Source organism: Curcuma longa, chromosome 4 (genome assembly GCF_044706935.1).
Source record: "Curcuma longa cultivar G26 ecotype Majalengka, Jawa Barat chromosome 4, ITB_CL_G26_1.1, whole genome shotgun sequence".
Classification (NCBI taxonomy): domain Eukaryota; kingdom Viridiplantae; phylum Streptophyta; class Magnoliopsida; order Zingiberales; family Zingiberaceae; genus Curcuma; species Curcuma longa.
This window is the reverse complement of record NC_133864.1, coordinates 9,601,131-9,627,024: the sequence shown is the minus strand read 5'-3', so window position 1 is coordinate 9,627,024 and position 25,894 is coordinate 9,601,131. Positions and strand designations below refer to the sequence as shown.

At 39.2% G+C, this 25,894-nt stretch overlaps 5 protein-coding genes and 1 pseudogene across 9 annotated transcripts; 4 read left to right on the top strand and 2 right to left on the bottom strand.

Moving 5' to 3' along the window:
* Window positions 1-1,531: 1,531 nt before the first annotated feature.
* On the top strand, window positions 1,532-2,226 carry LOC141828139 (protein ASYMMETRIC LEAVES 2-like). The gene has a single exon (XM_074715509.1). It carries the CDS (start codon window positions 1,558-1,560, stop codon window positions 2,224-2,226), a length of 669 nt encoding a protein of 222 aa, XP_074571610.1. The 5' UTR covers window positions 1,532-1,557.
* Window positions 2,227-8,580: 6,354 nt separating this feature from the next.
* LOC141828670 (polygalacturonase-like) lies at window positions 8,581-9,922 on the top strand. The gene is made up of 3 exons (XM_074716124.1): window positions 8,581-9,012; window positions 9,083-9,372; window positions 9,452-9,922. The coding sequence occupies exons 1-3, from the start codon at window positions 8,581-8,583 to the stop codon at window positions 9,903-9,905; spliced, it is 1,176 nt and encodes a 391-aa protein (XP_074572225.1). The 3' UTR covers window positions 9,906-9,922.
* A 1,981-nt stretch (window positions 9,923-11,903) lies between these two features.
* LOC141827051 (cytochrome b561 and DOMON domain-containing protein At3g07570-like) lies at window positions 11,904-12,728 on the bottom strand. The gene is made up of 2 exons (XM_074714332.1): window positions 12,552-12,728; window positions 11,904-12,461 (listed from the first exon to the last, which is right to left on the bottom strand). The coding sequence occupies exons 1-2, from the start codon at window positions 12,726-12,728 to the stop codon at window positions 11,904-11,906; spliced, it is 735 nt and encodes a 244-aa protein (XP_074570433.1).
* Window positions 12,729-15,118: 2,390 nt separating this feature from the next.
* LOC141827529 (U11/U12 small nuclear ribonucleoprotein 35 kDa protein-like) lies at window positions 15,119-18,490 on the top strand. 4 transcript variants are annotated; one of them, XR_012601695.1, is made up of 9 exons: window positions 15,119-15,320; window positions 15,420-15,517; window positions 15,614-15,665; window positions 16,359-16,429; window positions 17,084-17,174; window positions 17,244-17,319; window positions 17,477-17,555; window positions 17,776-18,057; window positions 18,165-18,490. XR_012601695.1 is itself a non-coding variant. In XM_074714799.1 (8 exons), the coding sequence occupies exons 1-8, from the start codon at window positions 15,188-15,190 to the stop codon at window positions 17,980-17,982; spliced, it is 807 nt and encodes a 268-aa protein (XP_074570900.1). In that variant the 5' UTR covers window positions 15,119-15,187; the 3' UTR covers window positions 17,983-18,490. The 4 variants fall into 4 exon arrangements, 1 of the variants encoding a protein (XP_074570900.1); XR_012601694.1 differs by having other exon boundaries at window positions 18,133-18,490; XR_012601693.1 differs by having other exon boundaries at window positions 17,776-18,362; window positions 18,452-18,490.
* LOC141827050 (uncharacterized) lies at window positions 18,327-19,625 on the bottom strand (annotated as a pseudogene).
* A 3,414-nt stretch (window positions 19,626-23,039) lies between these two features.
* On the top strand, window positions 23,040-24,749 carry LOC141828370 (cytochrome P450 71A1-like). 2 transcript variants are annotated; one of them, XM_074715797.1, is made up of 2 exons: window positions 23,040-23,930; window positions 24,098-24,749. In XM_074715797.1, exons 1-2 carry the CDS (start codon window positions 23,043-23,045, stop codon window positions 24,710-24,712), a joined length of 1,503 nt encoding a protein of 500 aa, XP_074571898.1. In that variant the 5' UTR covers window positions 23,040-23,042; the 3' UTR covers window positions 24,713-24,749. The 2 variants fall into 2 exon arrangements, with proteins under 2 accessions (XP_074571898.1, XP_074571897.1); XM_074715796.1 differs by having other exon boundaries at window positions 23,040-23,933.
* The last annotated feature ends 1,145 nt before the right edge of the window (window positions 24,750-25,894 follow it).

Genomic DNA, 25,894 nt, shown 5'->3' with positions numbered 1-25,894 from the left:
GCGAGAGAAGGGAGGAAGAAGAAGCAGCGGCGGAGGATGGGTGGGTCGGTGGGCGTGGATTCGGGAAAGAGAACGCTGCGGCGGCGAGGGAATTAGCGGGGCAGTTACGGGTCCCGCAGTGGCTTGCACCTGCGTTCCTAACTTTCTATTCCTGCGTTCCTAACTTTCCATTCGGCTATGTTTTTTTTTAATAAGATAAATATTACTTAATCAATATATATATATATACAATATCAAAACACATATATTTGGACCTTCAAAAATATCTTATCCCTTATTCCGTATAGTCTCTTGATTCTTCACTTGCCAAATAAGATAAATTATACACAATATAGTAAAAAAAAAAAACTCACCTTTGTGAGATGATTGTTCTTAACCCTTTTTCAGTAGTATAAAAGTGAAATTCATCAATCTCAATAGTTTCACGCAGTTGATCTTACGATCATCTATAAGAAGATAAATCAAAAAATTACAGTTGATCACAATAAGAAAGACATTGTCAATTGTTCCCAACCCATGCATACTTTGGTCCATAAAGTCATGATGATCAGACATTGAAAGAATAAATGATCATCTATCAGCGTTGTGTAATTAGTGCTGTGAAGTTTTTCAATTGTTAACAGGATGCCAAAATATCAAAATGGGAATTCCCCGTGCTGGAAATCGATCAATTCCAACAATTTATCCAGTGTACGATGATCAATCCCAACAACATATACAACCTTAATTTTTGCAGATTTGCCCTCAGCCTAGCGACATCACTGAACTTCTTCAAACACTCAGCAACCCCTATGATGGTGCATGGATTCATCGGCTCTTGTAAATAGGAGGAGATCATCTACATACGTCAATGAGTGATACCCACAACAACAACACATAGGATGACGATGAAAATCCAATTGAATCGCCACTACCCCAAAAAGCTGAGAGAACACTACTTCAAGACATAGTCCAAACAACAAAGGAGAAAGTGGATCACTTTGTGGAAGTCCACAAGCTCCCATGAAGTGCTCATTCACGACACCGTTGATGCCCACCGAGAATGAAGTTGTCGTGATGCATGCATCACAACGATCCAACATATAGTTGAGGAAAACCAAAGCCCCGCAAGGCATTCAGCAAGAAGAGTACTTAATTCATCGTGTAAAATGTCTTTTGAAGGCCCACTTTAAGCGCACATTATTTTTTAAAAATTATAATAAATTTAAAAAATCCACAAACTCCTATTCAGGTATATATATTCAGTTTAATTTTAGCTTGTGATGTATATACATGATCACAATTAACAAAGATGTTTATTTTTAATTATATAATTCAAGGAAAATATGAATAAGAATTTAAACCTTAATACATTCTTATATACATGCTTACATAGACTTATACTCACAACACAATTAATATGTTTATTTTTTTATATAATTCAGGTAGGACCATAAACCTATCATAATTACGATGTCTTAACTTACATGTTCAAGGACTCAATTACGTGCTTTTCGTGTCCTTTTTGTGAGGTTGCTCCGTCGGGGTTTAATTATATTTCCGAGTCGAGAATAGATCATGGCGTCTTCGTCGTCGTCGCCGCCGTCGTCGTCGGTGTCGACGACATCGGTCTCGTCTCCGTGTGCGGCGTGCAAGTTCCTGCGGCGGAAATGCCAGCCGGAGTGCGTTTTCGCTCCGTACTTTCCGCCGGACCAGCCGCAGAAGTTCGTGCACGTGCACCGAGTGTTCGGCGCCAGCAACGTGACCAAGTTGCTGAACGAGCTGCACCCGTACCAGCGGGAGGACGCCGTGAACTCCCTCGCCTACGAGGCCGACATGCGCCTGCGCGACCCCGTCTACGGCTGCGTCAAGGTCATCACCACGCTCCAGCACCAGCTCCGCCAGCTCCAGATCGACCTCTCCTGCGCCAAGTTCGAGCTCTCCAAGTACCAGTCCGCCGCTTCTTCTCAGTCCCCCACCTTCCCCTCCCCTGCCCTCCTCAACCTCAGCAGCCACCACAACGGCGTCACGGGTTTCGGATTCTGGCAGGACCCACTCGCGATCAGGGACGTCCGCAGTTGCATTAGCCACCGCCAATGGGCAACGTTGAGATCGAGTCCGAACGACGCAGATCTGGCAGCGGCCGTGAACGCCACCACAGCAGCAACCATCGGCCTCTTCGGCGCGCAGTACTCGAAGCCCAGCGCTGCAGGCGGCCACCAGCGCTCCGGCATCGGCCCGATCTAGAGCTCCATCTTGGCTGCAGGTACTAATTTTCAAGTCTCAACTAGGTTTTGTACTTGAAGAATTGTTTTTTTTTTTAAGTTTCTTTTCTGAAGTCGTGCATGGGGAACAAGAACAACATTCAATTTTTATTTTCTTCAGCGCAAGTAAATGCTTTAACCTTAATCTTCAACGAAATCTTACACCTGAGCAGGAAATTAAAGAAGGTAACATTATCCATGAAATAGTTCTGAAAGGGATATACAACAATCTCTCTTCCTCGATGAACGCATGCTTCGAATATTTCTTTCTTGTTATATCTATTTCATATTCTTGTATAAATGGTACGATCACGATCGAAATACATAAATATATTGGAAATATTGTCTTCTTCTTCGTGAATTCATGATCTCTCATCCGATTCTCCGTTTGAGTGGAGTATGAAAAGATTGTGGAATTCTTTGGATTCCGATATTTCTTTAGAATTTTCTGAAGCCAAAAAAGATCATATTATCCTTTTATAACTGATCTTGCAGTTAATCGTTTTCATCTGTTTCATCTCTAATTTTACTCTTTTTTTTGTGTGTACGTCAAAGATTAAACACTTGGAGAGCAAAGGTCTGGTGAAGAAGAAAGTGACATAGATAATCATTCATATCTCGACGATTCAGCTGGTCCAATTACAAAGAACGCAATTGTCTTTAGCTACTGCTTCATCATTTAATAAATGTTTAATTTGGTCCGTGACTTATCACTTGTGTACTCCATGTTCTTATATGTTAAGCAGCAATATTAATTCTAGTCTTTAAATTAATTTTACCCTCATTCTATCACATTTTCTGTCATTTTACTTTTGTTCATTTAGCTCATAGCATTTAGAACATATAACACATAGTACAGTCTATGATTTTATTTGTAAGAGGATCTTTTATAGCATTTTAATTGTAGTTGACTAAAGTTGTAGAGTAGGAAAGGCAAAAAGGATATATAATCATCACTCAATCCCTATAAACATATATAATAGTAGGGCAGCAACATTGTTATTCGAATCCTGAGAAGATCTTATAAGAAAGAAATTAACCCTTAGCTTAGGCCATCATTAAGAACTACCGACGAGATTCAACCAGAAAAAAAGAAGCAAGAGCTACTGGAGCCTAGCCAGTAAAGATTGTGCAGGAACAGAGAAAAGGGTAGGGAGGATACGCAGTGCAGGTAGATGACGATGGTGAGGTGGAGGAGCAATGATGGCGGTGTGGATTCTTTAATGCGATGCACCGCTGCTCTACGTCTCCGCTGTGGCCACGCTGCATGCTGCGCCACCCTCGGGCAGCGGTGGCTCCCACCGGGGACGGAGGAGGAGGAGGAGGAGAGGAGGCAATTGGGCATGATGTGACCCATGCATGCATTTCGAAGATGATGATTTGTCCGCTTCCTGAATTGCATGCATGCAAATGCTTCATGCCGCTGGGGACGAAGGTTAAGTCCAGTGTGATGGACTAGATGGGCATCGTGCATGGATGGATGGAGAGGACATCATTCATTTATGCATTCCGACAGCACCTCACGGCTCGCGCGCCCAGGAGAGTGCAGCTGTCAGAGCGGGACGAAAGCCATTAATAAGGAGGGAGGGAATAAAGCGGATCGGAGTAGAGGAGGGAGGATTTCCTATACATTACATTATTGAAGGGGAGCAAATGCAATGAATGATGGGAGAAGGGGGGCATTGGCATTAATGGGACAGCGCCAAGTCCATGAGCGCTGGTGTTGACCATTCTTCCAAAAGATCAGAAGGAGCTGGGGAATGAAGAAGGCAGCATTTTAGGGGGACAAAACGAACCAAACTTTGGGGCTCACCCTGAATCAGACTCCTTGAATACATGCTTTCTGTCGCCCTCTCTCTTTCAGGGGGCAATGGCGAAGCCGAGAGAGATGAAAAGGTGAGTGGACGGATGGTCACAGTGTTGTTGTGATGGTGGTGTTAGACCCGACCACGGTTCGGAACCGCCGGTTCGACGGTTCGGAACCGCCGGTTCGAACGGTTCGGAACCGCCGGTTCACGGTTCGGAACCGCCGATTCACGGTTCGGTTCACGGTTCGCGACGGTTCACGACGGTTCAAGATTATTATATTAAAAAATTTAAAATTTAAAATTTATATAAAAGAAATATTAAAAAAAGAGAGAAAAGTCGATGTAGTTTAGTGGTGCATATTTCAAGACCGGTGAGAATTGCGTTCGTTCCCCATCAACGGCGTCATAAAATGGATTTGAATTAAATATATATAAATATAGTATATATATAATTATATTACTTTTACAAATAAAAGGTGTTGTAGAACAGTGGTGAGTACATGTGTTTGTGTCTCAGAATGTCATGGTTCGATTCCTAGCAACAATATATTAAATTGTAATTTAATTAAATATATTTTATATACAAATTATTGAACACGCATTAAAAAATATAAAACCTGTTAAAAAAATCAAAAAAACCCAAAAAACTCAAACCACGGTTACTGTTTGAACCGGCGGTTTGAACCGCCGGTTCAAGAGGGCTTGAACCTTAACCGGCCCGGCTTACGGTTCGGCCCGGCTAACCGGGTCAACGGGCCGGGTCCGGGTTTGACCCGGTCCGGTTCCGGGCCGGGTCCGGGCTGGACCCGGCTCGTGGTCGGGTCTAGGTGGTGTTGGTGAGAATTTGGAGATTGAATACCTGGGTAAAGTTGGTCAAGCTGAAAAAAAATAAAAAAAAAATTAATTAATATTTTTTAAAGAAAAAAAGTCAATTTTAAAAAATCAAAATAACGTCCTATTATATTTTTAATCTATAAAATATGATGAACCGCTTTTGACCTTAGAGTTGATTTTATAGTCAAATGAAGCTTTATAAAAGGTTGATACATTTATTATCTTTGAATTTTGATTTGTATCCTTATATCTCCTTTGCCTTGGATGATTTTTGCTTTTCTATATTTGGATTTCTCTTTTTAAACATTTTAGACTCATTAGTCATTTTTTAAATTATGTTTCTTTTCAAATTGATCAAGTCTTGACCTTACATCTTGATTTTCTTTCTCTATTGTTGTTAATCTTCTAGGCATATGTTTACCATTATTGGATTGTTTCCTAAATTCTTCTCTATTTTCTTATCACTAGGTAAGGTAGTCCTATTTAATTTAATTTTCCTAAAAATTTTCTTAGGCTTATCCAATTTCTTATTTTTATGATAACAAATATTAAAATCATAATATTTATTTTTGGCATGCCTTGTTATCATGAAATGAAGGTACATTATAATGAAATGCATAATTACAAGAAAATGATATCTTAGGATTTACCTTAGAAGCTCCCCTTGAATTGAGCTTCAACCCATGTCCTTCTTAGATTCCCTCTCTCTCTCTCACATTGACTTTGGTAATGTCCTTTTTCATTGCATAAGCAACACACAATGTGTTCCTTACTTTTTTGTGTGTCATATTTCAATCTCCTTTGGCTTCTCCTTCACCTTAGTACCACTCGAACCTTTTGTACACTCAGTATATAATATGATTGTTAATTCTAACAATCAAACTTTGGATACCTTCGGATATTGGTTGCTTGGAGTGACATTGTCATCTTCCTCATGGTTAGAGGATGAGGTATGAATGACTTATATTTGTTGACTCTAGGGGTGCGTTTGGTTGGGGGTAATCTGTGATTACCCCGGTTATCCACCCAAGGTTATCAACAAAAACTGTATTTGGTTTAGGTAATCAATGATTCCGGGGTAATCTTTTATGCCTGACACGTCAGCATACGTCATCAAAAAGGTAATGCAACCCGGAATCACATAACCAAGGAAAACGTAGGTTTTCCTGGATTCCGGGGTTAAGTAAATTTCCTTTACCTTATTACCCCGCGTAACCCTGTCATCCCTGCGCGTGCGAAACTTGCTTAGTGAGCGACTCCTCTCCCTGGCGAGCGAAACCTAGCGGCGGCGACGGCGATTCCCTGTGCGAGCGAAACCTAGCGGCGGCGGCGGATTTCTTAAATTACTCAATCGCTTGCTTCAATTTCGGTTACCTCCGGCTACCTCCGCCCTTCGCCCTTCGCCCTTCGCCCTTCGAAACCTAGCGGCGGCGGATTTCTTAAATTACTCAATCGCTTGCTTCGAAACCTAGCGGCGGCGGCAGATTTCTTAAACCAGTTCCTGCCGGCTACCTCCGCCCTTCGCTGCCCCGGCGGAGCCATGCCCGGTCGCGTGATGAACTGGAAGGCTAAGAAGTTACCGACCTGGTCAAGGAGCTCTCCCCGACGCGGGAGGGCCTCACCGACCTGGTCAAGGAGGAATGGGGCGTCGACGGTTACGGTTCGATGAAGGGCCTGCTCCGTCTCCGGTCTCTGAGCGGCCACGATACACGGCCGGGCGAGGAGGAGGATGGCAACGAGGCTGATACGTCAAGCGAAAGCGACGTGGAAGAGCAGCCTCGCCGATTGAGCACTAGAATATGAATAATTAATTAAATTATCTAATAATTAATAAATAAAATTTATACAGTTATTGAAAATATAATTTTAATAGTTAAAATTAACGAAGACAATCCTAATTATTTTTTACTAAAAATTACATTTAATCTATAACACTTCTAATTACAATTAACAAAATATAAATATTTAAATACGTTTATTAATGTTGATTCAGTTTTGCTCAAAAACTTATTCCTATTTGTTAGAACCTCTCTTAAGATAATTTAAATTTTTAAAATTTATAATATAATATATTATTAATATTATAATTAATAATTTAAATTTAAAAATAATTAAATATCAAATTAATTTAGTTGTAAAAAATGATTATAATTGAACTAGGGATAATATAGTAAATGTAAAAGTAAGTAATGTATTAAAACCTTCAAACAAACAAGGTTTTGTTTCATTACCTAGGATTCAACCAAACAACATTGGTTATGTTTTATTCCCTATAGCCTGGTTATGTGATTACTTGGTAATCACATAACCAAGGTAATCACGGATGACCTCCAACCAAACGCACCCTAGATGTTAAGGTTTCTCTAGATTCGGGTGTTGAAGACCTCTCCTCACCCTCAACCTTGAAGAGGTGGATGTTTTTCACAATTTCAACCTTGGATGTATACAATTGATGCATCTTCGGCCTCCGTCTTGGATGTTAAACACTTCTCAACTTCTAAAATTTTCATTCTTTAACTAACAAATCTCCCTCCTTAGGATCTTTCTCCTGTTGTATTGATGATGGATTCTCATGGTCTTTGATTAACTTTGTCCATAAATCATGAGCATCTTTATATTTACCTATTTGCATAAGACATTGTTAAACAATATATTAATCAAAATGTTAGCTAGCTGACGAAGCGAAAACTATTGAATCCATGATTCATACATGAATGCCCAAAGCAATATTCTACAACTTGTTGATTCTATCAAAGAATATCAGGAAATGGATAACAAAACTCGTATTTAGAAAAGAAAATAACACTGCCATAAATAGCATTAATAAAAAAACTATTTTAAAACACAACAATAATATACAAGATGAAGTTGGTTGCAGTGGAAACACAACAATAATATGTAAAATTATTATAATTAATTCAAAAATACAAAGAAATCTCTTGCTTAGTAAGAAACTAAAGGTGGCAAAACCTTTCTTACACTTCCCTCTTACAAGATGAAGAATTTGGAGAACTAAGGAATCTTATAAGGGAACACAATTACAAGAAAAGAAATTGAAACCTTTTAGCACTTAGGGAAACAAGAATAACAATTCTTTTTTATAGTCAAAACCCTAGATTCTTTCTCTTTCTTAGAACTTAGCCTTTTGAGGTGAGCAGACGAAAATATTCATATGGTGCACAGGTCGTATCAATTCAGGAGTAACTAATTCTACAGTAATCCTATTTTTAATCATTTTCTTTTCTCATTCAAATAAACAACCTATTGCGAAGGTTGTAGCACTTTATTTTACCAAATACTAATGTCAATTCTTCAAGAATAACAGTGATTTCAATTTAAGTAGGAAGTTAGGTTCCATCACATACAAATTGCTAAGATGTTGAATGCCCAATTTTTCACTATCGATCCTTTCCATCTTCCTCGTCCATCCAATAACTTTAGTTGAGGTCCACCAAACACCATTCTTGTAGTCAAACTAACTCTTCTCTCTTTCTCTTGGAGTTTTCAAATTACTTTTTCTATAGTCTCTCTTCTCTTCTCCTATGGATTTCCACCATCATCTCCAAGTCTAAGCAAACCCAAACTAGTCTAAAGTTATTTGGTGGCCATTGTTCGCTAATTTCCCACCCACTCGATCCTTTAAATACTCCTCGTCTCTAATCCCACCCACTTAACCATTTTTCTGATTTGATCTGATGGCCAACCTCACGAGCTTCAGCCCTCTCCTCCTCCTCCTCTTCCTCTGTTCTCGATCAAGAGCCGGCAACTACAATGTGCTCAGCTTCGGGGCGAAGCCTGGCGCCGGAGACGCCGCCGGAGCTTTCCTCAAGGCCTGGTCCGCCGCCTGCAGCTCTTCCGGTCCCTCGACCATCTACGTGCCCACGGGGAACTTCTTGGTGAGCCAGGCCCACTTCGACGGCCCGTGCAGGAGTCCCTCCGTCAAGTTCTCCATCGACGGAACCCTCGTCGCGCCGTCGGAGTATACCGGCTCCTCGGGCGCCTCCGGCCATTGGATTGCTTTCAGCCACGTCGACGGAGTTTCCATCAGCGGCGGCCGTCTCGACGGCCGCGGCGCCCTGTTGTGGGCCTGCAAATCCGCTGGTCGGAGCTGCCCCGCCGGCGCATCGGTAAACGGGATCTTTAGTTTGTTTTAGTTGGGTAGTGTTGCGATGCTGATTTGTGTGCCGGCGAATGCAGTCGTTGACTTTTACCAGCTCGAAGAACATCGCCGTCGATGGCTTGACGTCGATCGACAGCAAGCTTTTCCACATCGTGATCCTTCAGTGCAACAACGTCAAGCTGCGAAACGTCAACATCCACGCGCCCGGGAGCAGCCCCAACACCGACGGCATCCACGTCCAGATGTCGACCGACGTCGACGTCGTCCGCGCCAACATCAGGACCGGCGACGACTGCGTCTCCGTCGGCCCCGGCACCGCCCACCTCTGGATCGAGCGCGTCTCCTGCGGCCCCGGCCATGGCATAAGGTGGTAATCAACACGCTGCTAATTAATTCTCTAATTCCGATGACAAAAACCTCAACAAATCGTCGATCGATTAATGCAGCATCGGGAGTCTGGGAAGGGGGCAGGGGTTGCAGGAAGAGAGCGTGAGGAACGTGACAGTCAAAACGGTTCAGTTCTCCGGCACGCAAAATGGAGTCAGGATCAAGACCTGGGGATCAAACATTCCGGGCTCCGTCCGGCGAGTCGTCTTTCAGGATGTGCTGATGAGGAACGTGCAAAACCCGATCATAATCGACCAGAATTACTGCCCCGGGAACCGAGGCTGCCCCGGCCAGAACTCGGCTATAAAGATCGACCAAGTGCAGTACCTGAACATTCGAGGGACGTCGGCGACGCCGGTGGCCGTGAAGTTCGACTGCAGCCGGCGAAACCCATGCAGCGGAATCAGATTACAGGGCATAAAATTGAGCTATCAAAGTAGGCAGGCGCAGTCCTCCTGCAGGTTCGCAAATGGGGTGGCTTCTGGATTGATTGCACCACCAAGCTGCCTATGATCGATCGATCGAGTTAATTCTTGTCAGGGAATTGAAGGTAAATTTGTAGGTTGTCTGTGCGTTGGCTGGATCAGGCCGGCAACCTCTTGAGGTACAAATATATTTATATATATAGTTTCGAATTCACTTTGTTATACTCCAATATGATTATATACTCATTGTGTTGTTTCTTTTATGGTGTCCTGTAAAATGGTCTCAGTCGGAGACGGTTTATAGTGTCCTGTATAAAACTTGGATTATAATCTTATATATAGCAGTGATTACAGAACCTGCAGAGAGAACCAACAAATACAAATTAAAGAGAAAATTAACATGGAGTAGAGATTGACTTTGATACTCAAATTAACTCAGCTATTACACTCTCGAATCTATGATTAAGTCTAACCATGATTGATGATGCTAAAATCGATCAATGAGATGGATATGCTGAGGTGCAAGTGATCATGTAGAGGTTTGGCGACGAAGTGACTACTGAGGTGGAGGTAGAATTCGATCTGCAATCTCACTCTATATATTGAGATTGTGCGAATGTGTAATGCTTTTGATGGTCCTGGACTAAACAATCCTGTAGCTGTAAATCTCGACACATCCATAGATGATGCAATTAGACAGTTGATCTCTAATAGTGTGATCTCCAATGACTATGTGAAGTCGACGGAGAATCTTGCCAATCCACTTGCTAAAGATTTATCGAGAGATCAAGTAAATTGTTTGTCTAGCGGAACGAGTCCAAAACCCAACCTATGAATCGAGTGGTGTGTATCCAACCATATTGATCGGAGATCTCAAGATCAAGATTGAAAAGGGATAACTAGCCATGAGATTTGAGACACCCATTATATACAGTCCCCGGGGCATAACTAAGTTGGTTACGACGCAGCAGAGTTGCAGAAGAGAGCAAGGGTTCGATTTTATTTTGGCAAAGCCAGGCAATACCCTCTTGCGTTGTGACCCACTATAAAAATAATTGTTGTTAGCGACGGAATAACTATATACATACATTTATATTTTTTAATAAAATAATTTATTAATTTTATTTTTTAAAATTTAACATAAATAAATATATATATATATTAATAAAATAATTCATTAAAATAATTATTTTAATAAAATAATTTATTAAATTAATAAATATAATTCATTAATTTTAATTTTTTTAAATTTAAAATATATTTTTTTAAAATTTTAAATTAAAATTTATTAAATTGATTAATTCGGTTTCAATTAGATTTCATAATACATTCAATTAACTAAATTTTAAAATCAAAGAGTAATCATAGAAAAATATTTTATTAACCTCCGAAATTGTAGAAAACCTTAGACTATCAAGGTAATCACGTTCCCAGGTTATAACTTATTTGTTGATGTGGCGGTGATATTGTATTAATTACTTGAGAATCAATCATAATTTGAACCAAACAAGGTTATCGTTGATAACTTTGGACAGATAACTAAGATTATCAATAATAACCCCCAACCAAACGCTCTCTTACAGTGTGACATTCCTCCTGAGTTCTTGAAAGTTCATCAAGATTCAAAATTTGAAATATTCCTTTTTTGATTCATAGATCATTGTATTTTAACGCTAAAGCAAGAATGCTTAACTTTCATCTTGATCTTTGACTAACTAGAACATCGACAACTTTATCCAGCCAACAAAAATTACTACACATTTAATAGTTTTGATTAAAATTATTATATATTATAATAGTTAATTAATTTATTTATTTTTATAATGAATAGACTATTGATTTTGTTATACGCTTGATTTGGACACCTAGTGGCTAGTGTACATTCTTATCAAGCAATGTGTGGGTCACTTGGCACATCATTGCAAACTACCGTAATCACTTCCTATTGCATCTGCATTTGCACCATCATGATGATGAATGCTTCATCTAACGCCCAACTCATAATTATATATTTCCACAAAGAATTTCCAGATAATCGAATGCAATTACTGAAGAACAATGTGATGAAAAACAAGCATGATCCAATTTAGAAGCAGAGAAAGTGATGAAGAAGAATGGCAATGGCAATGGCAATGGCTCCGGCGGCGCTGGTCCGGCCACCGCCGCTGCCGCATCCCGCACTCGCTCCACTTCCCCAACTCGGAGCTTCTCCTCTGCTACCATACTCACTGCCGCGGGCTGCCGCGGGAGCATTCAAGCTCCCAGAAGCCATGCTCCGATGCGCGGCCAAGTAGCCATCCGCCGACGGCAAAGCGTTCTCGGGGCCGACCGCGTAGACCAGGATCCCTTCCGGCTGCGACGCGTTGAGCTGGAACGCCAGGTACAACCGGGAGCTCCTAGAGACGACAACCGCGCTGCCCCGCACCAGCGTCAGGTTCCCCTGCTCCGGCGGGCACTGGTCAGGACTGTAGCCGCCGAGAAAGTACTGCACCGCCATCCCTGCGCCGCCATCGCCGGCCATCCACCCAACCACGGCGCTGCTGCCGACCATCCTCCCGTCGGGGGAGAATCCGATCGCGACGTACGCCCCACCGTCGGGCGCCGAAAGCACAAAACTCCATAAGCTCGGCCCTGTTTTCGCGTACTGGCCGGCCATGAAAACTTTGAAATGTCTAGATTTTACAGATCAAAAATCAGAATTTTAAGAGTGATGGAGTTAGCTGTTTGAGTTTACTCTCAGGAAGAAGCGTTCGGAGGTCCAGGCAGGGACGCAGGCGAGGGAAGAGGTGCTGAAGGGAATCAGATCGCCGACGTTTAGCTGTGCGGAGCAGGAGTCTGATTGGGAATTCGCAGAGGAGAAGGTAAAGCTGGATAGAAGAAGGATGATGATAAAGAAAGAAGAGTCGTCCATCTCCGTCCCTCCCTAACTACTCTGCTCTTATCTTTGTGTTAGCTTAAACTTTCCGATCAGTTTATATGATGAAAGAACTTTTTCTTGCGTAATTCTTTATCGTAGTAGAAGTGGTAGTAGTAGTAGTAGTTAATGCCAGTGATATCGTGTATGAATTACGTTAAATGGTGGCTTCAAACTCAATAAATATGCTTGATAAAGTTGTTCATAAACCTTAAGTAGGGCTGAGTAACGAGTTCAAAATCTAATTTTAAACTCTAAACTGATCAAATGGATTTAACCGAAATCGAATAAATAAAAAAACTGAACTTTTCAATAAAAATCGAATCAACCGGATAAATAAAATATCGACTAATTCGATTTTTGACTGAATTAATCAAAATTTTCAATAATGATATATTTTCTATACGATTTTTAACTAGATCTAAGATAAATGTTTAAATAGTCTAACAACCCTAACGATGTAAAAGATTAAAATAACCTTAATAAAAAGTACTAAAATTCTTCAGAACCTCTAAAATGGTTTGTAAATGTCGATTTTGGGCCTAAGACTAGGTCGTTCTCAAGAAGATTCGATTTAATATATTATAAGTCCCGTGATTTAATCTGAATCAAAAGTTATGACCTATCAAAGTTTACAATCAAAATGATCCCAAAACTTTAGGTTCTGTTGTTTTACATCACAAATCCTCCTACATAAATCAAAGCTTTGTTAAACACAGGGAGTACCAAAATTGACCTCTATTGGCACCAACACTGCAATGTGGTGCTGGTTTTCAAAACCAACACCATATAATATCGATTTATTCAATTTAAGCGAATTAGGAATTTTAAAATTGAAACTGAATCGAATTATCTGAAATAATCGATATTTTTAAAAAAAATAAAATTCTAAATAACCGAACTGAACTTAAAATTCGATCGGCTTGGTCAGTTAATTCGGTTTAATCGAACTTTTGCTCACCCCTAATCATAAGAGATTTTATTAGTGCCCTATTGGTGTGGTGCAAAACTATAAAGTAGACTATCAAAATTTGAATACTATATGGGATGAATATTTTAGAGGTCAATTTTTGAATATGTATAAGTTGTACTTTAAATTTATCTAATAGACAATTCAGAGGGAAGACCGTCTACTTTCAGTATTAGTCAGACGAAATTGGCTTCATTACTCAACGTTATGCATACCAAGATAATGATTTAGTTCTAGATTGAGCTATATGCGAGAAAAAAAAATCATTAGACACCTTAGGGCACCCCTCAATGTTGTTTTTTATTAAAATCTTTGATTCACTTTGAGATTCTAGATGTTTTCAAAAACTATGGGACATAGAATTTAGATTCAATATCAACTTCCATTCGACAACCAATCAGAGCTAAACACTTCAACATTCACTATTGTGAGTTTATGTTCTAGACTTCGAATGTAGTTGAGAGTATCATCTACACTCGGTGGAAATGATCTCACATATATAAGTTTCTTAATTCTTAGAGCTTATACTCTTGAGTTTATCTTCCATAACTTGACTTTGCCACATATATAAGTCCTCTTAATTCTTAGAGCTTATACTCATGAGTTTATTTTCCACGACTTACTTTGCCACCAAAGTCATTTCTCACTAAGATATTCATCTCTTGGATGCATCAAACCTATAAATTTGTCCTATTTGTCATCCTTTATGCTTCATCTTCGTTGTGCTCCTTCTTCCAGCTATTGTCAACATTGTGCCTTAATACTCCTTGTTTTATGGTCTCTTTGATGTCCTAAATCATCATTGTTTGATTTCCAACGGACCTCAAGTCACTGAGTCAACTAACTTAATCGCACTAAGTCATGCTCGACGAGCTACTCCAACATCTTCTCAATATTTCTCATCTTGTGCTATTACACCTCGAGGGTATAAATCTCCATTAGATAGTAAGGTACCACTTAGTGACAATATAATTACGACAAAATAATTCAAAATCAATTATATCAATACAAATAGCAATGCAATAATTAAATTAATAAATTTCATGATGTTACTATATGCATGTATGCTTACAAGTATATCTTGCTTCGGAGGCATAATTGAGTTGGTTACGACGGGATAGATTTGTTGAAGTGAATAAAGATTGAATCTTGATGAAGCTAAGGTAATATCCTCCCATGTTATGATCAATTATAATTGTTTGATTTATATTCTCACATATAATCGTAAGACCAATGTAATAAATTACAAATCTACCAGAGAACTATCTCGGTTAAATTGCATATGAAAAAATATATATATACCCAAGGCATCGCACCCTAGTTCTATTCCGCGTTCGCGTTCATAAAGAGAATAGGCCCACTTTACGTCCGTGGGCCGAGTTTGCAAATTGGCGGCTGTCCCATATCCTCCGGTTTCACGAAGGGGAGGGACTAGGGTTTGCTCACCAGCGAGCGCGACTGCCGGGAGGGCGACTTGGATGCAGGGATGAGCAGCTCCAACGCCGTGTTCTACGCCGACGCCTATCACCCTATCCAAGCCGGGAGCATCGACGGCACCGACATCCTCCCTCACGACAACGCTGTCTACCGCGCCGTCCTTTGCTCCTCTGCCGGCCTCTGTGAGTGGACATAGTTCGCGCCTTCTTCCTCCTTGTTCTCTCATATCCCTATTTTTCACTTCTCCACGTTAGACTAATCGACAATTTCGGTATTTTCAGATGATCCGTTGGGCGATCCTAAGGTTATCGGCGATCCATACTGCACCGTCTTTGTGGGCCGGCTTTCACGCCTTACTGAAGAAGAAACTCTTAGAAAGGTGCGTGTTTGACGTATTGGTTTGCTTAAAAATGGTTAGTCAAAAACGATTACTTTGGAGGGTTCATTGCGATCTCCGTTTCTGATGCCACTTTAGGCAATGAACAAGTACGGAAGGGTGAAGAACTTGCGACTAGTGAGAGATATTGGTAACTTGTTGTACTTCTCTCATTATAATCTCATCTGCTTCGTTTCTTATACTCCATGATGATATGGTTTGTGCGTACTAGTTCCCTTGCTTCTGTTGTTAAAGAGCTGATTACGCTTCAGGTTCCAATGCCTAAATGAGGCTCTTTATAGTGATGTAGCTCCAAGGTTGAAGAATATAGGTCAATGTTTCATTCAATATTAGGCTCAGTAGCAGCCCAACCTATGTTGCCCTGGCTATTAAAATCTTCCAGAATAACTTTAGTTGCAATGGCATTCTAAAGTTGTAGTTGCAGTGAATATATACCTTGTGATTGAACCTTTAAACTTGGATATCCTTTATAAAATTTACCAGATGCATGTTGCAAATAGTATAAAAGAGATTATGATGAATTACTTACTAATTTAATAACCAGACTCAGTGAGCTTTGGCGCAATGGTGTGGTTGTTCTAATGTATCTGAGTATATCCTTCATATAATTTACCATATGCATGTTGCAAATAGTATAAGAGAGATTGATGTGAATTACTTACTAATTGGATAATCAGACACAGTGAACTTTTGCGCAATGTAAATTCTCCTTAGTTCCTCTGCCAATGTAAGTATATTTGCTGTTATGAGTTTTGTAAATACTTGCTTGAATGAACCTTGATAAGATAATTTAGCTACAAATTGTTTGCTTTGTTGTTTGCAGTTACTGGTGCTTCACGTGGTTATGCTTTTGTGGAATTCGAAACTGAGAGAGAGATGCGCCGTGCATATGAGGTACTTCTGTCATGCCACTTTGCTCGCTTGCCGATTTCTAATTTTTCATTATACTCCTGCTTTAGAAGTGTATACAGGACTTTTGTTGGTTTGGATGCATTGTCTTTTTATATTGCTGATTTTGGGCATTTTTCAACAAATGTGTCTGTTGCCAGATTTTTGGGTGATCCAACTTGTCTGATCCAAATTAGGTATCATCAACTGTGGAAGTTATAGGATTGATTGTATAATCATATTTACCAGCATTTTTTAAGAATTACACATGCAAGTATGTACACTGAGTTGGATCAACCGATTTTGTAAAAAAAAAATCAATTAACATGCAAACCTTTTTGCCAGCACTTGTGAGAATTCAACATTCAAATATGCACCCTGTAAATTGCTAAATAAGGCAACCCCGTGGGCTTCTCTCTACTAGAAATTATGATTTTGTTTTCATTCTTAACTTTGCATTATTGGGCTACATACTTTTAGGCAAATTTGTGGAGACATTCTTTTTAGTAAATTAAGTTTTTTTTATACATCATCAGTAGAATTTAATCTGTTTATTTTCATTCAGCTTGTCATCTTTGATATCCATATATTGTCATATCAAAGTGCAGAATTAGCATTTGCTTCTTCAGCTCATAATGTATCATGGCATTATACTTGCAGGACGCACACCATTCTTTTATTGATGATTGCGAAGTGATTGTTGATTACTACAGGCAACACTTAATGCCTGGATGGATCCCAAGAAGACTAGGTGTTGTAAACCATTCTTTCATTATCAACACTTTCACCACAGTTTCATGTCTTTGTAGTCTGTAAACAGGTGGTGGCCTCGGAGGCAAGAAGGAATCTGGTCAACTTCGTTTCGGAGGTCGGGAGCGGCCATTTCGTGCTCCTTTGTGTGTATTTCAGTCTTAGTTTCAGCTTCTTTCTAATAAATTTGATACCATAATCCACTAGCAAATGCAGTTGTCATTCAGTTCTCTGGTATGTCTAAATTCTTACTCTTCGATGAAGAGCAATGACAGAGTTTACATGCTTTTCTTGAGTAACCAGGCGACCAATTCCATATGATGATCTTAAAAGGCTTGGTATTCCACCTCCACCTGAAGGACGATATATGACACGTTTTCAGGTATTCTTAAGTATTGGACCTCTATTTTCCATCTGAAACAGCTGCAGTTATGCAGAAAGTTTGTTAAAAACTGAAAGCTTTTAACTGAATTTTCTATATTGAGTATAATTTTTCTGAATTTTCCAGCAATTAACTTGGTCTCCATTGCTATTGTGTACAAGTTCATGTGAAACTCTAATTTCAGTTTCTTATTCTGCATTGCTCCCATATTGTGAACTAGGTCCCATCACCGCCTAGGCGCAGACGCTCTCACTCCACGGAAGATTCTCCTATCAGGCATAGAAGATCTCGAGATAAGGAAGAGGCTTCTCGTACGCGGCATAGAAGATCAGCTGAAAGAGACGATTCCCTTCGTGAGCATAGTAGACATAGAGAGCACTCACGACAGAATAAGAGGAGGTCGACAAGTAGAGATTACAGTCACTGAGGCTTTCTCTGCCTGTTAACACGTTTCCTTGGATTGTTCTATAGAAATAGCAAATTGGCTATCAATATATGTAAGGTAAACACACCTATAGCTCTGAGAATAATTATTCTTCTGGAGTTTTGGTTTACCCAAAGTCAAATGGATCTACAGTTTGAGTTTAAGCTAAAGGAAGTTCAATTTAGCCAGAAAGAAAGATTGAGGGTTGCTATGCTTCATCGGAAGGAAGCCTATGAAGCTTGTGAAACTACTATATGATTCCTAGGAGCGGAAAGAAAGAAGACTGCTCGCCGGAGGGAGAAAATACATGATTATGAACCTTAATTATCAGAATTATCATATTATTCTCACAAATGCTCAATTAATGCATTTCTAAGGGCAAAGTGAGTATTTTTATTTTTGATTCCTTCGTATCTAGCAAGAAACTTTCAAAATCGGGTATTGTCATCTATTGATGTATCAATATTTGCAGTTGACGGCACTTCACCTTGATCAACAATTGATGCATTCATATTGGGTTCATCTTCAATTATCATATTATGTATAATAATACATGAAGTCATTATATTATATAAAATATTTTTCTACCAAAAACGTGAAGGTCCTGTAACAATTGCAAAGCGTGATTGAAGCACTCCAATTGCTCACTCAACTTCTTTTCTACATGCCTCTTGTTTCATTGCAAACAATTTATTCTTTGTAGCGCATCGATCCTGAATTGCTTAAACAAGTGTAGACCATTTTGGATATATACCATTAGCTAAATAGTAATCCATGTCGTACTATTTTCATTGAATGACATAACGAGCAGGGGGAGCAATACCTTGAGCAAGGTTAGAAAAAAGATTAGAAGACTCCAATACATTAGTGTCATTGTTAGATTTGGGTAAACTGAAATATGCACGTCATATCCAAATATCGTAATCAGCTACAACTTCTAGAATAATTGTTGGCTTTCCACTACAACCAGAATATTGACCAACCCATGCTGTTGGGCAAATTTTCCACCTCCAATGCATGCAATTTAGACTACCCAACATACCAGGAAAAGCACGCTGCTCACCAATATGAAGAAGTCTGGCAACATCATTAGCATTGGGTGATCGCATGTATTGTCCTCCAAATACTTCAACAACAGCACGACAAAATATTTTCACACTTTTTATGTCAATTGATTTTCCTATTTTGATGTACTCATCAGTAGCGTCTGCTGGTACACCATATGCCAATATTCGAAATGCAGCTTTCATTTTTTGTAAACCTGACAAACCAAGTTTCCTAACTCTGTCTTTTTTCTGCACAAAATAATTATCATGATTATTAACCGCATTAAAAATACGCATAAATAAATTTCTTCCCATTCAGAATCTTCTTCGAAATATTACGGCATTATATGTAGGATTTTCGATAAAGTAATCATTGAATAGATTACAATCAGCAGCTTCTCTATTACGATTGATCACTATGTGACCAGGAATAGATCTTCGATGTTTGACTTTGTTGCTTTCTTCACTCAGATGATTCAAAATGACTTGATTGTTGCGACAAATCACTTGAGTGATAAGTCTTCTGTGTGTTTCAAATATTTCATCATCTTCAGAGCTTGAGGATGATAAATTTGACAGACCTTCATATCTAGCATTCATTTTTTGAGATGAAGAATGTGGATGAATTATTTTCAGTTATGGTATGCATTTATAATACATAATGCACACAACATTATTATTTTTGCAGGCGATGGGGCATCACAATGCACACACCATTATCATTATTTCAGAAGACAGGATATCACAATGCACACACAACATTATTATTTTGCAGGTGACGGGATATCACAATGCACACACCATTATCATTATTTCACACACCATTATCATTATTTCAAAAACAGAACATCACAATGTACACACAACATTATTATTTTTGCAGGCGATAGGACATCACAATGCACACACCATTATCATTATTTTAGGAGATGGGACATCACAATGCACACAACATTATTATTTTTGTAGGCGACTGGGGCATCACAATGCACACACCATTATCGTTATTTTAGAAGATGGAACATCACAATGCACACACAACATTATTATTTTTGCAGGCGATGGGACATCACAATGCACACACTATTATTATTATTTCAGAAGACGGGGCATCACAATGCACACATAACATTATTATTTTTGCAGGCAATGAGACATCATAATGCACACACAAATCTTATACAATGCACATAAGTTTTTCTTATATAATGGCATACTAGACATGACCATCACAATGCACCTTTACTCTTGAAAAAAATGAGTTCGTCTCGTTCATCATCCTACTCAGTTGAAGAAGATAAACATTTATGTCATGTTTATTTTCATATTTCTCAAAATCCAATCATAGGAATCAACCAAAAGAAGGATCAATTTTGGGCAAGAGTTGAGATGAAGTATAATCTAGATCCAAATTTTAAAAATTCAGAGCGACCTAGAAGATCATTACAAAAAAGAATGAATACTATCATTGCTGCTATTTCCAAATTGAAGGGTTGCATACGACAAATCGAAGAATTGAATCCAAGTGGAGCATCAGAGGAAGATATTGTAAGTTGTTATCATTATTTATTTTGTAGAGTATATTAATTTTATAATCAATATCTAATTTAGTTATTAATTTTGTTTCATAATTGTATTATTTTTTTACAGATGAATTGTGCTCAAATGTTATTAGTGCAAGATCCTAATTACTCAAAGGGTTTCAAATTTAGACATGTGTGGAGCATTCTTCAAGGTATTGAGAAATTCAACAGTGACAACGTCAAAATTGCATCTACGAGAGTGCAACGACAACTGCTCAAGCTGATTATTCTCAATCTTATAATCTCGAGAAAGATGTTTATTCATCTTCATCTCCACATGTCTCTTCGTTTAATCTTAACATCACTGATTCGGACAGTGGTGATACTTCAACTAAACGACCTATTGGGGTGAAGAAAGCAAAACTGAAGAGAAAGAATGAACAACCACTCACAAAAATGGTTTCACAGAATGATAAACTTGTTGCGGCATTGGATCGAAGTACCGATGTTGCTATATTCAAGGAAGAGAATAAAATTTTATTCAAAGATTTGAATATCATCGCCATCCGATAATGCATGAATTTATTCATGGTGAACAAGTCAGAATTATGCAAAAGATGACTAAAAACTAAAAAATCTCAATTAATTCCACATCAAGGAGAAGGATCTAAATTCAATTCGTCTCAAGAAGAAGGACAAGAATCTCAAGATCCTTTGAATGGTTTCGATAAATTTCATGATTATTTCAGTGGTTTATTGGAAAGTGATTTTCTAGAATAATATTAAACATTGATTTATTTAGTATTGCAATGTTATTATAATTATTTTAAATGCACGTTTACTTTAGTACTTTTGTCGCATCTTTAAATTGTATGCTGGGTATATATTTTATATTTATGCATTTTAAAATTTTAAATATTTAATTGTGTGTTTGTTATGAAATTACCAATATTATAAATTTTAAAATATTTATAATCTTATAACAAATATTTTAATATTACTTATTTAAGTTAATAACTAATATAAATTTATAATACATAAAATTTACAAAATAAATTAAATTAAATTAAATAATATTAATTTATAATATTTAAGAATATTTTAAATATAAATTTAATATTATAATATATTTATTTAAAACAAATAGGTACTTACATCATTTTAGTACAAAATTAAAGATCTCTATTAAAGAATAAGAATAATGATACACTACATGAAAACACAATATGAAAATGTAATATGACATACTATAGACATAAATTCTACATTCATACAATGAATTTCACATCCATGTAATATAGTATGTCATGTTATATTTCTATATTATATTTTTATATAATATATTATTTTTTTAAAGAATAATTGATGTCCCTTTTACAGTAAAAGATATTAAAGGGACATCAATTATGAAGCTTGGACTGTGTCAACTCCTTGAGCCGTATGAGCTTTTGCTAGGTCGTTTTACACTGTACTTCCACATGGTGTGTCACTATGTCAGTACGACAAAGTCCGCCGCTAGGACCACATATGCAGCGGACGTCTTTCCCACTACGTCGCCCAAGATCATCTTATGGTCATACGTGGATTACGATCCACACAATAATTACTTATATTATATTTATATTTATATTTTCTATATATTATAAAAGATTATTTTTCTATTTTCTCTCTCTCTTTCTATGCATTTCCCTTTCAAAAAAAATCAATTATCACTATGCTTCAGTGTACCAATCGTCTCTCTTTGCTCCACGGTACTAATCAACACTCAACATTGTGATTTGTAATATTGTTTTTGTATAAATTTTTGCCGCTAGAACCTACGTACGTGAATTATGAGATATGACTAGTGATTTGTAATATTGTTTTAATTTTGTATAAATTTTTGCCAGAGAAAACAGAATGGCCAAGAGCTTGACTGTCAAGAGCTCAGAATCGAGTGCCGAGAGATTGACGGTCGAGACGAGTGACTAACTGTCTTATTTATAGGTAGTGCAATTATTCAGGCCTTGAATTTGCACTTTCTGACTGACTGCCTTATTTATAGGTAGTGCAATTATTCAGGCCTTGAATTTGCACTTTTTGCGTATCCTCATGTAAGAAAGAACCTCTTCACATGTATTTATTTACAATATTAATATTTATGATATAATATAAATCAATCAAGTTACTTCTTAACTATTAATGTAAAACTAAAACTCTTCCATATAAAAGTTTTCTTCATCTTTTCATTTCTTTATTTCTATTCACATTTTTATCCGTTTTTATGTTGATTTGATATTATTAAACTCATGTTAAAAAAAAGTGAATGCCTCATGTGCCTTGGTTATAAAAAAGTATATTTTCTGTAAAAAATGAAATCTATTATCAGAAGATCAATTTTATGATCATCTATTAAAAAAAAAAAAAAAAAGTAAATTGAACTGCTACAGTAGATCGATGCAGGATTATAAAAAGGCATATCTGTTCTTTCCTCCGGAGTCCATCAGGCAGCTGCATGGATTTCTTCTCTCTCTTCTTCCTTCTTCCCCTCACTACTCTCCTCCTCTTCATCCTACTGCGATCCAGGAAACAACTGATCTCCCGACGTACCAACCTTCCCCCCTCACCTCCAAGGCTTCCTCTCATCGGAAACCTCCACCAGCTCGGCCCCCTCCTCCACCAGTCCCTCGCCGCCCTCTCCAGCCGCCACGGCCCCCTCATGCTTCTGCACCTCGGCCGCGTCCCCACCCTCGTCGTCTCCTCCCCCGATGCCGCCTGCGACGTCCTCCGCCACCAGGACCTCGTCTGCGCCGGACGTTCTGCCACCACGCCGGCCAAGATCCTCTACGACGGCGACATGGCCTTCGCCCCCTACGGCGATTACTGGCGGCAGCTCCGCAAGATCTGTACCGTCCACTTGCTGAGCTCCAAGCGGGTGCAGTCCTACCGCGGCGCGCGGGAGGAGGAGGTGGCGGCCATGGTGGCGGCCATCGCGGCGCGGGCCACGACCACCATAAATCTATCCGAAATAATATATTCCTTCACGAACAACCTGATCTGCCGAGTGGTATCGGGAAAAATCAAGAGGACGGAGGGGAGGAACAAAGTTTTCGCTGAGTTGATCGACGAGAACTCGGTGCTGCTGATGGCGGTGTACCTCGGGGACTACTTCCGGTGGCTGGGGTGGGTGGATGGGTTGCTGGGCTACGTGGCGAGGTCGAGGAAGAACAGGAAGCGGTGGGACGAGCTGCTGGATCAAGTCATCAAGGAGCATGCGGATCGAGCGTCGTCAAATATGGACGGTCATGATGAGAAGGAGGAGCAGGATTTCGTGGACGTTTTGATGTCGCTGCAGGACAAGAACGAGTTTGTCCTCGAGCCAGCAAACCTCAAGTCGCTTCTTGTTGTAAGATCGATCCTTCTTGTAGTTATTTTTCTGACTGACGACACAAACTAGAACTGATTGCCTTGTTTAATTCACTCTGTTTTTTTGGATGTTTCTTTCTTTCTTTGTCGATCTATCCATCTTCATCTCACCTCTTTTCCTCATTTTCCTTGAAACACTTGCAGGATGTTTTCGGAGCTGGCACAGACACAACTTACATTACTTTAGAATGGGCCATGGTCGAGCTCGTTCGCAATCCTCCCGTCATGCAGAAATTGCAAGACGAAGTGAGAAGGATAGCGAGCAGAAAGGGCCTTGTCGGAGAGGAAGACCTCCACCAAATGACCTACTTGCTGGCAGTCATCAAGGAGGTCCTGCGGCTGCACCCCCCAGCTCCATTACTGCTGCCGCGAGAAACGTTGGATGACTGCGTGATTCACGGCTACAGCATACCCAAGAAGACGAGAATCTTAGTGAACGCGTGGGCAATTGGTAGAGATCCAAAGCAGTGGGACGCGCCTGAGGAGTTCAGGCCGGAGAGGTTCTCGGACGGCACGGTGGACTTCAACGGAACTGATTTCCGGTACATGCCCTTCGGATCTGGCCGAAGAATTTGCCCGGGACTGCAATTCGCCATTGCATCGTTGGAGCTTGCACTGGCAAACCTGGTGCATCAGTTTGATTGGGAGCTGCCTGATGGGATGGAGAAGGAGGAGTTCCACACGAGGGAAGCTCCAGGAGTAGTAGTGCATCGAGAAGGGCAACTTCTTCTCGTTGCCAAACCATGGAGGAGTGCTTAGAAGAGTAGCTATGCACCAGATAGATAAATAAAGATGTCTCTGACACTACAACAAAAATGACTTTCCGCAGCGCACAAATATGCTATCCGCAGCGCACATCGCACGCTGCACAGTTGCAAGCTGTTAAAAGTCGTTAGGCATCCGCAGCGCGCAATGCACGCCGCGGATGATCTCATCCGCAGCACAATGGTCATTAGTATCATAAAAAAATAATTAATTTAGATATTCAATTTTTATAATTCAAAATAATCAGTTTGATTTCATAAAAATTTTTCACATACCGCCAGAATAAATCCAACTCAATTCTCTAAGTTTTATATCTCTCACCACAATAGATCATAGACATGGTTCATGATCCTTGCGTGGTTCCTCCCTAATCATCATTTCTAGTAAGAATTGAGTATCATAAAAAAAAAAAGATAATTAATTTAGATATTCAATTCTTACTATTCAACTAAAAAGTAATTGATTTGATTTCAAAGAAAATTTTCACGTACCGCCAACATAAATCCAACTCAATTCTCTAAATTCTATACCTCTCACCACAATAGGTCATAGACGTGGCTCATGATCCTTGCATGGTCCCTCCCTAATCATTTCTAGTATGAATGGTCACCAACAATTGACCAGTTTGCATTTGCAGCAACGGCTAGAATTATAATTGCCATCGAGATAGAATTAACGTGCTGAAATGGTCAAATGATTCTAGATTTCTTATTAGAGATCACGACCACTATCTCCACACGTATCTCTCAGCCTTATATATAAATAAATATCTCTCTCATTTTCGCACTTTCTACTATTCACTATATCTTTAATAATTTAAGCATCAGAAATATCTCACTGGTAACAACTTTCAATGTCCTTTGACGTTTGCTCTAATATACATAGGCCAAGCCGCACCATATAGGTCAGACCCTGCCATGCAAGTCAGACTACGTACATCTCCACTTCAACAGACTCTCGGTTCATTACTTCTCACCTCAGCCTCCATCTCACAGGCAGATTTCTATTGCCAAAGAGCATAAAATATTTTTAAAACTTTTATTGTATTTGTTAGATAAAAACTATAACAACTTGAAGTCTAGTAGCTTTAAGAGTCGAGCTCGAACCTCACTTGGGGACTCAGATAGAAGAGATCTGACCAACAGGAGGTCAACAAAGCTGAGTCAGGAGGGCTTA

Bases quoted from the DNA above. Each gene is read 5' to 3' on its own strand.
- LOC141828139 (XM_074715509.1), top strand. From the start codon at position 1,558: ATGGCGTCTTCGTCGTCGTCGCCGCCGTCGTCGTCGGTGTCGACGACA.
- LOC141828370 (XM_074715796.1), top strand. From the start codon at position 23,043: ATGGATTTCTTCTCTCTCTTCTTCCTTCTTCCCCTCACTACTCTCCTC. The intron at 23,934-24,097 runs GTAAGATCGATC...AAACACTTGCAG, and splicing joins ACCTCAAGTCGCTTCTTGTT to GATGTTTTCGGAGCTGGCAC.
- LOC141827051 (XM_074714332.1), bottom strand. From the start codon at position 12,728: ATGGACGACTCTTCTTTCTTTATCATCATCCTTCTTCTATCCAGCTTT. The intron at 12,462-12,551 runs GTAAACTCAAAC...ATGGCCGGCCAG, and splicing joins CCGAACGCTTCTTCCTGAGA to TACGCGAAAACAGGGCCGAG.
- LOC141828670 (XM_074716124.1), top strand. From the start codon at position 8,581: ATGGCCAACCTCACGAGCTTCAGCCCTCTCCTCCTCCTCCTCTTCCTC. The intron at 9,013-9,082 runs GTAAACGGGATC...CGGCGAATGCAG, and splicing joins GCTGCCCCGCCGGCGCATCG to TCGTTGACTTTTACCAGCTC. The intron at 9,373-9,451 runs GTGGTAATCAAC...CGATTAATGCAG, and splicing joins GGCCCCGGCCATGGCATAAG to CATCGGGAGTCTGGGAAGGG.
- LOC141827529 (XM_074714799.1), top strand. From the start codon at position 15,188: ATGAGCAGCTCCAACGCCGTGTTCTACGCCGACGCCTATCACCCTATC. The intron at 15,321-15,419 runs GTGAGTGGACAT...CGGTATTTTCAG, and splicing joins TTGCTCCTCTGCCGGCCTCT to ATGATCCGTTGGGCGATCCT. The intron at 17,556-17,775 runs GTATTCTTAAGT...ATTGTGAACTAG, and splicing joins GATATATGACACGTTTTCAG to GTCCCATCACCGCCTAGGCG.